At 42.8% G+C, this 17,331-nt stretch overlaps 1 protein-coding gene across 1 annotated transcript in view; it reads left to right on the forward strand.

The window, feature by feature from the left end:
* The window catches only part of LOC306934751 (voltage-dependent calcium channel subunit alpha-2/delta-3-like), a gene marked incomplete at its 3' end in the record, with an annotated part of 283,538 nt that overhangs the window by 185,161 nt on the left and 81,046 nt on the right, over positions 1–17,331 (forward strand). Inside the window, exons 19-26 of the mRNA XM_079517503.1 lie at positions 516–577; positions 1,438–1,505; positions 3,499–3,544; positions 4,869–4,966; positions 6,562–6,655; positions 7,425–7,520; positions 8,104–8,252; positions 13,232–13,306. Of these exons, the coding sequence (XP_079373629.1) occupies positions 516–577; positions 1,438–1,505; positions 3,499–3,544; positions 4,869–4,966; positions 6,562–6,655; positions 7,425–7,520; positions 8,104–8,252; positions 13,232–13,306 (688 nt within the window). The remainder of the gene's footprint in view (positions 1–515; positions 578–1,437; positions 1,506–3,498; positions 3,545–4,868; positions 4,967–6,561; positions 6,656–7,424; positions 7,521–8,103; positions 8,253–13,231; positions 13,307–17,331) is intronic.

Here is a 17,331-nt window from a genome sequence, read left to right on the forward strand (position 1 = left end):
AGTGTTTTCCTTTTCCCTGATACGCTCTGGTTCTTAACAGTTCGTTCATGTATCTGATTGTTCGTGGAAAGAAGCTTTTTTGCTGTCTTTGAGTGGCTTTGAGACTTCGAAACCGCTTCCCATGCGGCAGTATCTCAAACAGACTGCGGGTTGGGATGGTTTGAATCCTTCATGATTCCTTGAGCTTTGCTGACACAGCGGTCATCGTACAGGGCTCATTTTAATTCATATTAATTATGTAAAGCAGTGATTTTCAACACTTTTCACATCAAGGTCCATACTGCGTTTGAGCCACGGACCACCATTTGATGTGACCTATACTTATAGCCTCTAAGACCCACAACTTTGATGTGTTATTTTATTTATCATTTTAGCAATTTGTTTTAGCAATTGACACTGTGTGTGTGTGTGTGTGTGTGTGTGTGTGTGTGTGTGTGTGTGTGTGTGTGTGTGTGTGTGTGTGTGTGTGTGTGTGTGTGTGTGTGTGTGTGTGTGTGTGTGTGTGTGTGTGACAGAAACGGGTGCTGGTTCTCCATAATGACTACTATTACACCGACATCAAGGGGACTCCATTCAGGTAAGTTCAGTGGTGGACAAAGTACTCACATATTTTACTTAATAAGTAAAATAATCAATACCCCAATGTAGGAATACAAGTCCAGAATTAAATAAGTTACTTGAGTAAATGTACTAAAATATTGGCATCAAAATGTACTTAAAGTACCAAAAGTAGAAAGTACTAATTATGCAGAATGTCCCATTTCATGTTTTCAAATGTCTAAAAATCTTTTGAAAATAGCAGAGCTTGTTGATCGGCTATTTTCAAATGGCCGGAATATATATAATGTAGCGCTGAAGTGGTTATTGTATGTTTGGTAATAATAATCAATCAACAAAGTAACTATAGTAACTAGTGTTTTCAAATAAATGCAGTGGAGTAAAAGTACAATATTTGAATGGAGTAAAAGTAATTGAAATTGGAAATACTCACATAAAGTGCAAATACCTCAAAATTGTACTTAAGTAAATGTACTTAGTTACTTTACACCACTGTCCATGTGTTCAGTGTAGTGGTGGCTCTGTATTAACCCATTCAGGACGGGAACCGCTTTTGGTGTTTTAAGCAGCAGGCCTATGTTATACTTTAGCTATTTTTGAATAATCATGGAAATGTGGCGCAAATCTTTGAATATATATTCTTTCAGATCAAATGTTTTTAGCTCAAATCTTTGCTTCTGGGGGTGTCCCTGTAACAACATAATTTCAGATGGGGGTCGGCGGCCAATTACATATAATCTTTGGGGTCCTTGACATGAAATTGTTTGAAAACCACTGATTCAGAAACATATAGGTTTTTCAGAAAACGGTGATGATTTGGAAGACATTTTGTAGAACCTGGTCTCAGGTCTAAGGTTAACGGTTACTCCATGTGTTCAGTCTAGGGGTGGCTCTCTCCAGAGGCCATGGCAAGTTCTTCTTCAGAGGAAACGTCACAGTGGAGGAAGGTAGGAACTCCTGCACTCTCTAAGTCTAGTTCACTCTCTTTAGTTTAAACCACTTAAACCCAATACCCAAAGACGCGTTCCATGGGGGGTACATTAACACCCTGCTTGATCACACTACAGCGTCACACACACACGCATCAGAAGTAGCAGATCCACAAGCTCGAAACACGGCATGAAGTGGCGTGGTTTGAGCTTGTAGATCTGCTAGTTTTGCTGTTTTTGAGGGGCGCTAGCCCCTCCTATATACAGGTTTAATGTTTGTTTTAGTTCAATGTTTGTTTTAAAGACGCCATTGACAATGAAGGGAAGATTTATGTCATATTGTCCCTCATTACGTCATATTGTCTCTATTGTTAATGGCATTTAATGTTTGTGTTTGCACCGTTTGATTTACATCACCATTACATCACCTAATCAACATGAGTTAGACTTTATTAGCGCCCCTCACTTCACACGGGTGTGATTTTTAAATTTGAATCAAGAAAAGTAACAGTCTGTCTTGTCTGTCTGTCTCTCATTGCGTCTCTCTTAATAATTTTGTGGTTTTCGCTCTTGTTTCCTCTATCGCTGTGTATCGATACTGAACAGCGGGATAAGCCACAATTGCACAGAAACCTAAATATTGCTTTAGTGGCTGTTACAGTCGTGTGTCTGCGCTTGTCTGCAACTCGACTGTGTGTGTGTGTGTGTGTGTGTGTGTGTGTGTGTGTGTGTGTGTGTGTGTGTGTGTGTGTGTGTGTCTGTGTCTGTCTATTTTCATGAGCAGACTCATGGATGTTAATATTCATGCGGCGGAGTGTGTGTGTGTGTGTGTGTGTGTGTGTGTGCGTGTGTGTGTGTGTGTGCGTGCGTGCGTGCGGCTAAACACGTCCATCATGTGGAGCGCTCTGAGCATGACTTGGCTCTTCCTGATCTCATCAGCCTGTCAAAGCCACTCAGGACACACATTTTTCACTCTTATGCTTGTCGTGTGTGTATTCACATCTCTGTGTGTCTGTGTGTGTGCGTGCGTGCGTGCGTGCGTGCGTGCGTGCGTGCGTGCGTGCGTGCGTGCGTGCGTGCGTGCGTGCGCGCAGGACACGGCGAGCACATACCCCTATTATTATGAGTTCATATTCAGTGCTTTATACTTAATTCTGTTCAACCACTTGAACCCCACCGTCCATTATCCTGGCGGGGAGACACATTTGCCCAAACAATTACACTTTGTGAGCTTGTAGATCTGCTATTTGTGAGCTTGTAGATCTGCTATTTTTTGCAAAGACATTCCGTGTAGATGTGTAAAAAAGTTGTGAAAGCACAGTATAGTAATCGGAAACTAACGAAATAACCAAAACTAACATTTAAACAACATTTTTGTTAACTGAACTGAATAAGAACTATAGACAAAATGTCAGTAGTTGAGTTGGTGGTACAAGTTTTTTATCACACAATACTTACCTTTTCAATTCTGCAACCCAAAGAAACTACAACTACGGTAATCACAAACTATTGGCATTTTCAAAAAATAAAAACTAATACAAACTAGCAAATCCGCTCTGAAAACGATTTAAAACTAACTGAATTAGAAAAGAAATATTCAAAACGAACTATAATAGATTGCATTTTTACAGCACTTTTATAAGCACTCAAAGCGATTTATCCATTCATTCATGCATCGGGAGGTGAAGCGGCGAACAGTCAACGCCAGCGTCCTCACTTCCCACATTCACACACCAATGGTGGCAAGCTCGCACCGACCGACTCAATGGAGGCAACGTGGTGTTCAGTGTCTTCCCCGAGGACACTTCGACATGTGGACAGGAGGAGTTGGGATTCGAACCGCCGACCCACGCATCATTGGACGACCTGCTCTACCTCCTGACCCACAGCCGCCACCTAACTGAAATGAAAATTCCCAAACTATTATAACCTTGGTTGCAACTCAAGTGGGATTCCTCTCAAAGACTACAGGGGTTTAACTGATTTAAGTGTTATTTATCCTGTCCATTAGGTCTGCATGACTTGGAGCACCCTGACGTAGAGTTGGCAGATGAATGGTAAGAGAATCTATGTGTCCGTTCTGAAAATAATATTATAGCCTAGTGCTGCATGGACACTCAATCAGGAGACCTTTCTTAACGCACTGGTATCCTAATCATCATTCCCTAATAATATTCGGGGGCCTAATCATCATAAAATGGCCTGCAAAAACCTTGTGCCAGCAGAATAGTGATGATACAGCATTTGGGTTTGTGTGTGTTTGTGAAAGAGAGATTTTGCCGTGATGGTCATGAAGTGTGGGTCATGACCGAAAGAATGAAGATTGCGGATGCAAGCGGCCAAAATGAGTTTTCTCAGAAGGGTGGCCGGCCTCTCCCTTAGAGATTGGGTGAGAAGTTCAGTCAGAACCGCTGCTCCTTGACTTGGAAAGGAGCTAGCGTCTGGCATCTAGTACGGATGCCTCCCAAGCGTCTCCCTAGGGAGGTCCTCACTGCACGAGTGCACTTCCCACTGAGAAGAGACCAGTGTTGTTTTTGGCAGCAAATTTCGATTTTAGTTTTAATCATAGTCTTTGGACTGAAACTTTATTTAGTTTTAGTCGTATTTTAGTCACCTGGAATGTTTTAGTGTTAGTCTAGTTTTAAAGTCGACTAAGTGTCATGCGATTTTAGTCGACTAAAATGTATTTTGGCGGGCCTTGATGCCGTTGTAATGACAGATTTTACACTTAAAATAGCCAATCTACGAGCTCACTACGTGATCTACAAGCGTTGTGAGCTTGTAGATCTGCTATTTTCAGCATGCAAAAAAGTGTAAAATGACTTATACTGGATCTCTTGTCCACTAGTCCTAGTTTATTTGTTAACGGAATTGTCAATACATTTAGTCTTAGTTTTAGTCATCATAGCTTAGTTTTCATTTAGTTTCCATTCAGTTTTCGTCAGTGAAAAAAGGTAGTCGACGAACATTTTAAGTCTTAGTATTAGTCGTTGGAACTGTTACCCCCGCGACCCGATACCGGATAAGCGTTTGGAGGTGGATTGATGGATGGATGGTCTGGTGTGTGCGATCTTCTGTGTATCCTCTCTTTCTTGTTCATTTTGGTGCTCTTGCGGCTGTACACTGCAGTAACCCACTTAATACACAGATCACTGTACGATTTTAATCAATGATTTGACACATAATATAGATTTGTATAATGATTGCTTCCTCCAAAGCCACATGAACAGAGTCAGAACACGGATGTGTTATTGAAAACGGTTCACAATCAACACAAAGCACAAATGTTAATAATGATTGATAATTATGGTAATTATGGTTACAGAGAATGACTCGTTTGTCCCTTTCTTTCTATCTGTCTTTCTTTGTGTCACGCTGCAGGACGTACTGCAACACAGACGAGCACGCCGAGCACCGCTACCTGACCCAGATAGAAGCCATCAAACTCTACCTCAGCGGACACGAACCTCACCTACAATGTTAGTCTATCTATTATTGCATTTGGGAGAATTCCACACCCACACATTCAGTGCCCATGGACCGAACAACCTTTTGTGCACCAGTTCAGGTGGTCATACACCATGACGTGTTCAGTTCAGGTGGTCATACACCATGACGTGTTCAGTTCAGGTGGTAATACACCATGACGTGTGCAGAGTATGCGGGAGTGCCGATCACGCCCGTGCTTTGACGCAGCGATACGTTAGCCTGGCTAATAAGCCAGACCGAATCAGCCGTTGGCAAAAAAAATCGCCTGCCGGCGGATTACGGTCTGGAGAGGCTCAATTGTACGCCCATTTCCTACACCAGAGAACTGGTGTGGCCAATCGGGACACGGTATGCAATATGGGCGGGCTTTGGTACAGTGACGTTCAACGCTTGAGACCTTTGACTGACAGTAGCTCTGACCAATTGCGTCAAAGAGAAAATGTTTGAACCTTCCCCCCGGGAAACAAGATCCATACACAGCATCTCCAGACTCAAATACCACACGACAGTGTGATTTGAGTCTGGCTTATTAGCCAGGCTAGCGATACGTCACTGTCCCTGACCTCTGCGTTTTCAAACCAAGCTCTGTGGCTGTTCGACTACTGGCCAATCACAAGAGCCCTTTTCTATATCGCATCGAACAAGGGAAAGGTACCCAGCACGGACAAAACATGGTCAGTGGCCAAAGACACATTTCTGTCTGCCTTTGTTCATATACCCTTGTGTGTCTCACCCGGACACACAGTATCCACTGCGACACATACAGTACACGACACGTGAGGTTACAATGTTAGTCTAGACTTGTGGTTCACATACTGTACTGTAGTCACAGCAGCTATTCCAAAGTCATGATGCGTTCACATACAGAACACTAACAATACAACCAAGCGTTGCCAGATAGACTGTCACCACGTGTCTGAAGTGTTGAGCAACGCACTCGCTGACATCTCATCGACAGCTCGTTGTCATCAAGTGCACGTCTGTGTGTGAGCGATGAGTGCGAAAAAATATATGGACACAGTATAAGGAAAATATCTATCTATAAATGCACCACGTCTATGCGTGTGTGTACGTATGTGCGTCTGTAATCCACGTAACTCAGAAACCGTTGGCCCCACCGACAGGCAGGCGTTCTGTCCACACACGTTACACACACGTTACACACCCCCACAGGGATTGCAGTGCCCGGTGTCGAGTCCGTCGGATAGCCGGTTGTCCAGAACCATGCACAAAAGCCTCTGCCCAGGCTCTGGACCTAATCACCCCTATTTATCCATATATGGAGCTGGCCTGTTCTGACATCATTCTGACATCATTCTGACATCTGCATCTGTTCTGACATCATTCTGACATCTGCATATACTCCATTTTTGGGGATAAAGAACTCCATATATGGGCATAAAAGGGACACAGACATAATAACTGGGTGGGGCATCCATTTCCAACTAGCATCGTTCCAAGTAGGCCAGTGCCCAACGGGCACCGCTAGTACTTATTAAAAACAAAATGTTTTTTTTCCAAAAGACAGTAGTTTGGGTTATTCCATCAGTTTTAGTTTAACTGTATGTTCTCTCTGGGTGTGTAGGTGACAAGGAGCTGATCCAGGAGGTCTTGTTTGATGCTGTGGTCACTGCTCCTCTGGAGGCCTACTGGACCAGTCTGGTGCTCAACAAGTCTGAGTAAGTTCTCCTCATCGCACTTCCTTTGGCTTAACCGAATCTATGCCAATCCCGCGATTTCTCAGGATTCGTGCTTGCAACCTCCTTTGACAAAACGAGAGATCTCGGGTTTGTTTAATGTAATTAATACAGAATTAATAGCATTTTATTTACCACTTTTAGTCATCAAATATCCAAAATATCCTTGTGCACGCGCACACACGCAATATAAAGCATCTAAAGGACCATGTTTAGAGCCTAATAAAACATCAATTATAGGTTGCTCTATGCATGTTAATAGTTTGAGTGGCAGATCATGGCCATGAGCGAGCCAATGGCGTGCGACAATAGAGGATAAATAACTTCCGGGTCGGCCGGATGAGGGCTCTTCTTCTTTGCTTATGTCGCACATTTCTCTGGCACTGGCCTGACGATACCGCCTAAGGTAACGGGAGGGAATGTGTTCTCTCGTCAAGATTTCTCGTGATTTCCCTCCCAAGTCTCACACCGCCAATGACAGGGTTCTCGTCATGATAGAGGGCGCTCTACCGCAGCCTGTGAATGATCCTATAGGATCAACGAAGAAATGTGCACGCAGAATTTTTCAGCCAGGCGGCTAATGTAAATACCCTGCTAAACTATGGATTTCAAATGCAAAGAATGTTGCATTTGAGGAAAACTGAGTATTTAATTAATGGAGGCTTGTGTATTTGTCATGCTGGTTGTGGTGAACTGCTCTATGTTGTCATGCTGGTTGTGGTGAACTGCTCTATGTTGTCATGCTGTCTAGGAACTCTGATAAGGGGGTGGAGATCGCCTACCTGGGAACCAGGACCGGCCTGTCTAGAATCAACCTCTTTGTGGTGCCTGACCAGATCACCAATAAGTAAGTGTTGTGTGTGTGTGTGTGTGTGTGTGTGTGTGCGGGTGCGTGTGCGTGTGCGTGTGCGTGTGCGTGTGCGTGTGTGTGTGTGTGTGTGTGTGTGTGTGTGTGTGTGTGTGTGTGTGTGTTACAGCTCAGATGTATACTAGATACTATAATAGTATCGCACACAAAAACGTCACAATGTGAGCTTGTAGATCAGCTATTTTGTACATTCTCAGAGTTATGGAGGTCCTTGCAAATAAAACAGTGAGAACCTGGACTCATATGCCAAAGTGTCATAGTAAATCAGTGTCATACATATTCTGAAGTAAACCTGGAGACTTGACATTCAGTAACTTTGACATTATAATGGCGTGTAAAACATCAAATCAAACATTTGACAAGGACAAGGCTTTGTCACGGACACATTTTGTCTGTGTGTTGGGACTTTATGGTGACCCCGTAGGTCTTGGTGTACGTGTGCATGTGTGAAATGTACCCATTCTGCAAACTGTTCATAAATATTTCAATCAATCAATCAATCAATGTGTGATCAATCTCCTTCCTTGTGGATGGTTACCATGTGTTTCCTGTCTGCTTCAAGAGACTTCCTGACAGCCGAAGACAAAGAGGGCGTGTTCAACGCTGACCACTTCCCCCTGTGGTACAAGAGGGCCGCGGAGCAGGTCCCCGGGACCTTCGTCTACTCACTGCCCTTCAACACAGGTTGGTACAGGATGGGAACCCCTGTTGGTGTTTTAAGCATTATGTATACTTTAGCTATTGAAAAATTGCGAAAATGAGTGCAAACCTTTGATTTCACAGCGAAACGTTTTTAATCCAAATCTTTGCGATTTGGGAGGTCCCTGAAACAACATATTTTGAGATGGGGGGTCCACGGCCAATTACATATACTGTATATATTTTGGGATCCTTGACATGAAATTGTTTGAAACCCACTGATATAGTCATGATTTAGAAGACATTTAGTAGAATCTGGTCTCAGTCCTAAATGGGTTAATATGCTACTGTATATGAAACTGCAACACTCCCCAACCTGTGTATGTACAGTATATGAAACTTCAACACAGGTTGGTACATAACATAACATACCTCCCCAACATTTATATGCATATGATCCTTTGTCTACTCACTTCCCTTCCCTGTTCACAATTCATAATTTAGCTATTGAAAAATAGCAGATCTACAAGCTCATAGCGCGCCACCGAGTGGCGCGCTACGAGCTTGTAGGTCTGCTATTTTTGAAAAATCGTGAAAATTTAGAAGGATTTTTTCAGGATTTAGAAGGATTTTTAAAAGTTTTGAGGTCAGGCCTAAATGGGTCAAATGGTAAGGGACAATATCGGTGGCACCGAACTGTACATACATACATACATACATACATACATACATACATACATACATACATACATACATACATACATACATACATGCATGTTGGGCAACATGTACTGTATGTATATAACCTTCAACACAGGTTGGTAACTTGGTACTTACCTCCCTACTTATGAACCTTAGTCTACTTACATGCCCTTCAACACAGGTTGGGTTGGTATCTCACCAACATGTGAATGTATATGGGCACGGTCCCAATCTCAAAAGATTTTGTGCCAGCTAGGGACCCAAGAAAAAATGTAATAGCAAATCTACAAGAACTATTTTTGAATGTCCAAATTACCCCCTCGAACCCCGTAACGACCCCCCCAGACCACACTTTGAGAACCACTGGCCTAAGGGGCAAACTTTTGTGTGATAGGAATATTTGTTTTTAATTGGAAAACAGTTTGAAAATGCATACCATGTATCATTAATCCTTATGATTAGCCCTAGATACATCAAAGCTGCAGCATCATTTGGCACTTAAAAGCCCCACTGAATCTATCACTTTTTTATTATTTATTCTTATGTTTCTTTGTCTTAATAAAGTTAATTCCTTTCTTTTATGGGAAGTTGTTCTGCTCAATGAGAGAACTAAATGTCATACAGACTGTGAGAATGGCGCCCCCCAGTGTGCATTTGCAGAAAATAAATACAGGAAACGAGTTGGACTTGATTGAGAGATTTTTGCCAGGAGCTTTTAGCAGCTCACACGCTCACTCACGCTACCAGGGGACTCATATGAAGCTTAGAGGATGTCAAATGTGGTTTTTATTCCATTCAGACGTTTGGTGCCAGCTTTGGAAATGGAGAAAAACATTGACATGTATTTGCAAGACTCCAAATCCCAACCCACCCCCTTTATTTTCCTTTCTGTTTGGGTCAGATACCTTGTATCTCCATATTTCAACTTTTTTCTTTTTCTTTTTTGTGAATTAATGTTTGGTTTTAAATGAAAGTCGTCCACTCCTGTCTGTGGATTTGATTGCTTGATTGCATACTTTATTAAGAGTTTGCGAACAGTGCAGCAGGTATACAGTAATTACGCAAGCAACGGCAAGCGGCTAACACGAAAAAGCCACGATGGCTTGTTTCCATTACTTTTCATAATTCATAATCAAGATGTAGAAGATTTTATTAATATTGAACCAATACGAATATTTAGGACTGAGAACAAGATTCTACATGTCTTCTAAATCCTGACAGTTTTCTGAAAAACCTAAAACCCCCAGCAATTATGTGTATTTGGCCGCTGGAAACCAAACTGAAAATCTGTTGTTTCAGGGACCCCCCCCCCCCCCCCAGAAGCAAAGATTTTAGTTAAAAACGTTTGCTCTGAAAGAATATATATTCAAAGATTTTCGTCACATTTTCAAGATAAAAAAAAATAGCAGATCTATAAGCTTGTAAAACTGTTACTTTTAGGAAGTATCAGATGTACAGTACACGCTCAAAACGCATTGCTTCGAGCTTGCAGATTTTGATGCTTTTGTGTAACGCTACTAGTATGATCAAACGGGGCGTTAATTTATGAAAAGCCACAAAAAGTTAGAATGTGGAGATAAGAGGTTTGGTGCCTAAGAACCATCTATTGGAACACAGCTTATTTTTTGTTTTCCCTTTTTTTTTACATGCAAGGTTTCCACCCGATTGCGACGTTTTCCTCTCACGCATTTCGGCTCCTCTCTCTCTCTCTCTCTCTCTCTCTCTCTCTCTCACTCTCTCTCTCTCTCTCTCTCTCTCTCTCTCTCTCTCTCTCTCTCTCTCTCTCTCTCTCTCTCTCCCTCCCCTAACCCTTATTAATTCTAGGCTGTGTTCTTGTGGACGAGGCTGATTGCTGTGGGTTGAAATAGGATACGGTGGGATGAGGTTCAGCCCTTTCCACTGTGACTGCACGGGCCAGAACACACACACACACACACACACACACACACACACACACGCACACACACACACACACACACACACACGCGCACACGCACACACACTGTGCATTGATGCAATACATACGGTGCGAGCACATGTTAAAAACAAAACAAAATGCACTCGCCCATTGTGCTGGCATATTTGGACACGCGAACACGGTGCACTCGCGTGCGTCGGCCCGTCGTCTCACACACATGCTCACCGAAAACCCCATCATCTCTGGGAGATGAAAGCGGGGCTGCTGCCCTATACGTCCAGAAGGGAGGCTCTGTTTTCATGTATCCTCGGGCCCAGGCGCGCTGTGGGAGCCAGCCAGTGATGGAAGAGGTTTTACTGCATGAACTAAGTATCAATACTGCAATGCAGACAGAGTATGCTCTAAGTCAGTGGTCTTCAACCAGTGGTCCTTGAGAGGGTTCCAGGTGATCCCCAGCTAAACGATGGAAAGTCGGTAACCAAGTTGACCCTCTTGAGAGCGTGAAATGAAACCACATTTTGGTTTAATTTTACGCTCTCAAGAGTTACATTTTTGTTAAACATCTGCATTGCAAGTCTGTACACAAATAGAGAATGTAAAATAATTGTCGTTTGGTGCCTATTGATACCACATCAGCACAGCATGGTGGACTGTGGACAAAATCTTATCAACAACAAAATATTCTAAGTTTTGGGTCTGAGAGGCTAAATCTCATCAAATGGTGGTCCGTGGCTCAAATACCGAATACAATATGGGCCTCGTAATGAAAAAAAGGTTGAAAACCACTGGTCTAAGTAGTATTCAAAATGTACTTGAGTAAAATTACAAAAGTATCGACAAGTACCACAATTAAAAGTACCCATTGTGAAGAATGTCCCATTAGACAAGTTCAAAATGTTTAAAAATTATCTTGAAAATAGCCGAAATATATACAGGGCTGAAGTGGTTAGTGTGTTTTGTTGCGACCAAAGGTCGCAGTTAACTATGGAATCGTGTGCTTTTCGTCCGTCAGTGTTTCACTTAAAATCCCCATATATGGTGCCCAGGTCTCGTGACATCACTATGACATCATCAGGGATGATGGTAAATCAGGGCTCATAGTAAATAGTGACATGCTATCGCAATTAAGCCCACATGAGCTCCCTGATGTCATCAATATTAGTATATGGATATATGTCAGAACCGCTTCTGACAATTGACATTCCATATGTTGATCCTTCCCCATCCATCCTCTCGTCTCCCTTTTGACTGATACCTGTCCATTTAACCCATTTTGGGCGGGAACCCCTTTTGGTGTTAGCATTATGTTATGCTTTAGCTATTGAAAAATAGCAGATCTACAAGCTCATAGCGCGCCACCGAGTGGTGCGCTATGAGCTTGTAGGTCTGCTATTTTTGAAAAATCGAAGAACGACTGACATAGAAACATAGCTTTTTCAGAAAACTGTCTGTTTTAGAATCTGATCTCAGGTCAAAATGGGTTAAACTCTAGACGGGCCTGCCCCAAAGTTATTTATCCAGCAGTGCCCGGCAGCCGGTGAAAACTAGAGTTCTCAACAGGCCCAAAAAGTGCACACAACCCTGTGCACACAACCCTGCACACTCAAGACACTGCCCCCGCTGCCACTCTTAGATCTCCATATATGGAGCTGATATGTTCTGACATTCCATATGTTGATCTGACCTCATCAAACCCTGTACACTCAAGACACACTCAAGACCTCGCCCTCGGGCGTCTTACTGGTAATAATATTCTAAATCTACAAAGTAACTAAGATTTCATATAACTGTAGTGGTGTAAAAGTACAATATGTTCCTCTGAGATGTAGTGGGGTACAAGTAAAAGTATAATGAACAGTATAATAAACAGTATAACTACTGAAGAAAGTAAAACATATTACCTCAAAATGGTAGGCTACTCAAGTACAGTACTTGAGTAGCTACATCACCACTGGAGCCAGCAAACACAAGCGACCTGTTCTCTCTCTCTCTCTCTCTCTCTCTCTCTCTGTTTTTGGTGAATTCACATAAATTGCAGTTGTACAGTACAAGCTCAAAACGCGTCGCCAAGCTGTTACTGGCAGTTTTGGACATATGAGGTTTCCACCCGACAGCAATGGTTATGTTATGTCTAATGATGGTGGTGATGGTGATTGGTTATTATTGTTCACGTCTGTCGGGTGGAAATCTCATTACGTCCGAAACTGTTACTTTTCAGGGTTCAAATTAAAAAATAGCAAAAATAGCAGATCTACAAGCTCAAAACACGTGGCTTTTTGATTCTGTTGATAATGCTGCGTGATAAGAGGTTTTCGTCCGACAACAACGTACATGTATATTTGTTTTCCACTTTGGGTGGTTCGGAGCTGATTACACGGAACCGTGATATAAAATGTGATATTGTGTGCGTGCGTGTGTGTGTTTGTTTCAGGAGAGAACAAGAGTGTTGTGCTAGCCAGCACTGCAATTCAGCTTCTGGACGAGAGGAAATCACCCATTGCCGCTGGTAAGTGTGGGTTTTGTCATACGTGCACACTGCACAGTGCACGCACGCACACAAACACAGAGGCACTCACACACAAACACGCACAAACATTGGCTGTCCCTCAAGCTTAAACAGGCGGCATATTGACTTACTTATCCATTCCCCATTACGCCAGCTGGCGCATATAGTAGGCCAGCAGCAAAGTCCCTCCACTTCCCTCTGTCTTTGTCCATGTATCTTCTCTCTGGTCCCCCAGCTGTGATGATGGGGACACCATGTTCAAAGTGTCTCTGTCTCTGTCTCTCTGTAAATGGTAAATGGTGCATTTATATAGCGCCTTTATCCAAGGCGCTTTACATAGATTGTGCATTACATTCACCCAGTCAGTCAGACATTCATACACTGATGGCAGCGAAAACCATGCAAGGCACCAACCAGCACATCAGGAGCAATTAGGGGTTCAGTGTCTTGCTCAAGGACACTTTGACACTAACTCTGGGGGAGCCCGGGTTCGAACTGGCAACCTTGCGGTTACCATCCAGCCACTCTACCGCTGAGCCACCGTCTCTCTCTCTCTCTCTCTCTCTCTCTCTCTCTCTCTCTCTCTCTCTCTCTCTCTCTCTCTCTCTCTCTCTCTCTCTCTCTCTCTCTCTCTCTCTCTCTCTCTCTCTCTCTCTCTCTCTCTCTCTCTCTCTCTCTCTCTCTCTCTCTCATATATCGGTCATCAATGTCCATCCCACATGGCCGATCCAACTGTAGGCTATGTCTATTGATTATGGAGTGCATGTCGTCTTGCTGTCGTGGTTTTTAGAAGGGTATTGTTGGAGATGGTCTTGGTGCCAGAACATATGCAGGGTTTTGCACAGGCACTATGTGTGGAACTTACTAAGGTGGATGGTTTGTGGATGTCGTTTTCTGTTTATTTTCCACCATCCTGCACCATAGGGTAGAGTTGATAGTATGCAGCTTTGATGGAGATCTGTTTCCAGATTGGTTTTAAAGTAAAAAACAGACAGCATATACTGCCATCATATCTACCCCTAACCCTTATCACGAGTATGTAGTGGTGGAAAAAGTACTCGCATTCAAAAATAAACTACTCGAGTAAAAGTACAAAAGTATTGGTATTAAAATATACTTAACCCATTTTGGGGGCGGGAACCCCTTTTGGTGTTTTAAGCATTATGTTGTACTTGAAAAATAGTAGATCTACAAGCTCATAGCGCGGCACCGACGTACTCAAATAACTCAAATCTTTGCTTCTGGTGGGTCCCTGGAACAACATATTTTCAGATGGTGGTCTAACGCTATTAGATCGCAGATAGGCTCACAGAATCTACATGCCAGAATAGGGGTACGAACAGCTGCAATACCACTGGGTGACCTAAATTGGCACTGTTTTTTTTTTTATGTTATTTTGTGGCTTTCGCCTTTATTAGTGTGGTTGCCTATGGGCAACCATACTATTGTTCCCCTTACCTTTTATTTCTTTCTTTTCATTTTATTCTGTATAAACTTTATTTTGCAGTGCTACTCCTCCCACAGTTTTTGCCGAACATACTCGAGCCATATGTCAAATCGACCGGCTTCATCGGGAATCGTGTGCTTGTTGATTGATAAGAGAAATGTTGTATAGTTTAATTGATATGAATTAATTAGTGAATTAATTTCCCCCATTCACTTGAATGGGAAAATGGGAAAACTCACATTCAACTATTTGTTTCTCTGAGACCGTAAGGGATGTAGTTACAACACTTGGGGAGGAGATTCATAATAATTACAAGAATTAATTAACATAAAATTATATCGGTCGGCCTCATGGTGGCGCTATAACAGCCCACTTTACGTTTTGCCTTCTAACTCTTGACCCGTAGGTCATAAAAACAAATTTATTTTTTCCCTGGATTCCTTGGGTCATGACGCATCTCCGCATATAGGCCACGCCCATTTGCGTCAGGATAGATTTTCCGCCATTTTGAATTTTGTTCAAAACACACTTTTGGATCCTCCACCTACAGATTTTGTCCAAATCTCACAAAAATCGGTACACATGATCTCCGGACCTATCCGATTAAAACAGCACAGTCAGAATTTTGATCTTCCGTATCGTTCGTCCGTAATCGTCTTCCGAAGTTAGTAGGAGGGGCCTATTTTACAAAAAATGCCACAATTCACGCACGGAATGTACGATCCATCCCAAATCCAAATCACATGTCAAGGGTGGCTTAATCAACGCAGAGCCAAAAGCAATTCCATTTTCATCCATAGGGGGCGCTACAATTGCAAAAACAATTACCCGTTTATTGCAAAAACATGATTTCAGGGGGGAAAAAACACTCTGAATTACTTACACATGATCACAAGGGTGACTTGACGTTGTCATTGGCTAGCAAAATTACCGGGAGGGGCCTATATCAGCGAGTGAGGCAACCACACTTTGCAATTTCCCAGAATTGCCTCTTTCTAGTTTTATATTTTTATGGAGGGACAGACAGTAGGCTGACAGGAAAATGGGGAGAGAGATGGGGGGGAAGACATGCAGTAAAGGCTGCCGGGATCAGGAGTCGATCCAAGGTGCCTGGACCGCTGAGCCACGGCCCAGGCCTAAAGTGGCACTGTTGAGCAGCCTAAAAGGGCTTATTGCCTGGCCCGTCTTTTAGTTATATTTCCTTTATTTTACATACTTACTTTATTGTCACTTGGATGCACCGGTTAAGTACATACTGTACCGTGGTATGTAGGTTAGGTACATACATACCGGTACATACTGTACATATTGTGCATGTGGAAAAACCTCACACTCTTATACTCCACCATAGTAATAGTATGAATGTATTAATTAATTGTGCCTGTGAGGAGTATTTTCATTGTGGTGTGGGTGCCTCCTCACCTCAAGTCTGAGTCAGAAGAGCGGAGGTGTCAGAAGAGCGGAGGTGCAGTAACTTAACGCAACCTAACGTAATCAGCACAGGGATTTAAAGACGATGAAGCATGATCTATCCTCGCCCCGGGGCGAACGGAAAGGAAAGAACAAGGCTATCGAAAGAAGAAGAACGATAGAAGGAGGGGAGGGAGAGAGAGAGCGTGTGGGAGCTCAGAATGATAGAAATCTAGATTTCACAGTATTTATGGCGTTGCCTTTGAGAAGGGTTATGATAACATGACGTCTCCCATTTCCTCGATTCTCCCCTAAAGGCGAAGAGATGGACTTTGACAGAGCCCGCTCTCCAAAGCCAGACAGTACAGTACAGTACATCCTTAGCCTGGCTGTCTTCTCCACAGTCTTATCTGTGCTGTCGGGTGGAAGCCTTGTATGTCCCAAAATTGTTCATTATTTTATATATATATATATATATATATATATATATATTAATAACGATATTTGATATAATTAATTGCTGTTAAGGCCGTTAATCAATATGAACCAATGTCGATATGCTCTCATTCTGTAGCCTATTTAAACATGAAATATAGCTGCAAGCAGCGATAACACATAAGAAAAATCACACCCGTGTGATCTGAGCGGTGCAGGCTGCTCAACAACACCGCTGGCGGGCTGCAGTTACAGTTATAGTGCTCAGTACTAAAAGGCCCTTTTAGGCTGCTCAACAGTGCCACTTTAGGTCACCCAGCGGTATTGCAGCTGTTCGTATGACAGACAGACAGACAGACAGACAGACAGACAGACAGACAGACAGACAGACAGACAGACAGACAGACAGACAGACAGACAGACAGACAGACAGACAGACAGACAGACAGACAGACAGACGAGGCATGAGTTATGCCTGTTCAAAGTGCCTGTTATCGCTGCTTGCAGCTATATATTTTTTTAACAAATTTTCACATACAAACTTCTCTTCAAATGCGATTTCAGATAATGGTCCAATTCGTCCATAGATTGTGTATAAGGTTTCACGCAAATTGCTCAAAAGTCCTGGCAGAAAATCAGGTTTAAGCGTTTTTCAAACTGCTCAAAATGGAGGAAAATCGGAGTGTGGAGCTTACTGGTCAAAGTGACAGAGTTATGCCTGTTCAAAGTTTTC

This window comes from Electrona antarctica, assembly GCF_951216825.1.
Source record: "Electrona antarctica genome assembly, chromosome: 2".
Lineage (NCBI taxonomy): Eukaryota > Metazoa > Chordata > Actinopteri > Myctophiformes > Myctophidae > Electrona > Electrona antarctica.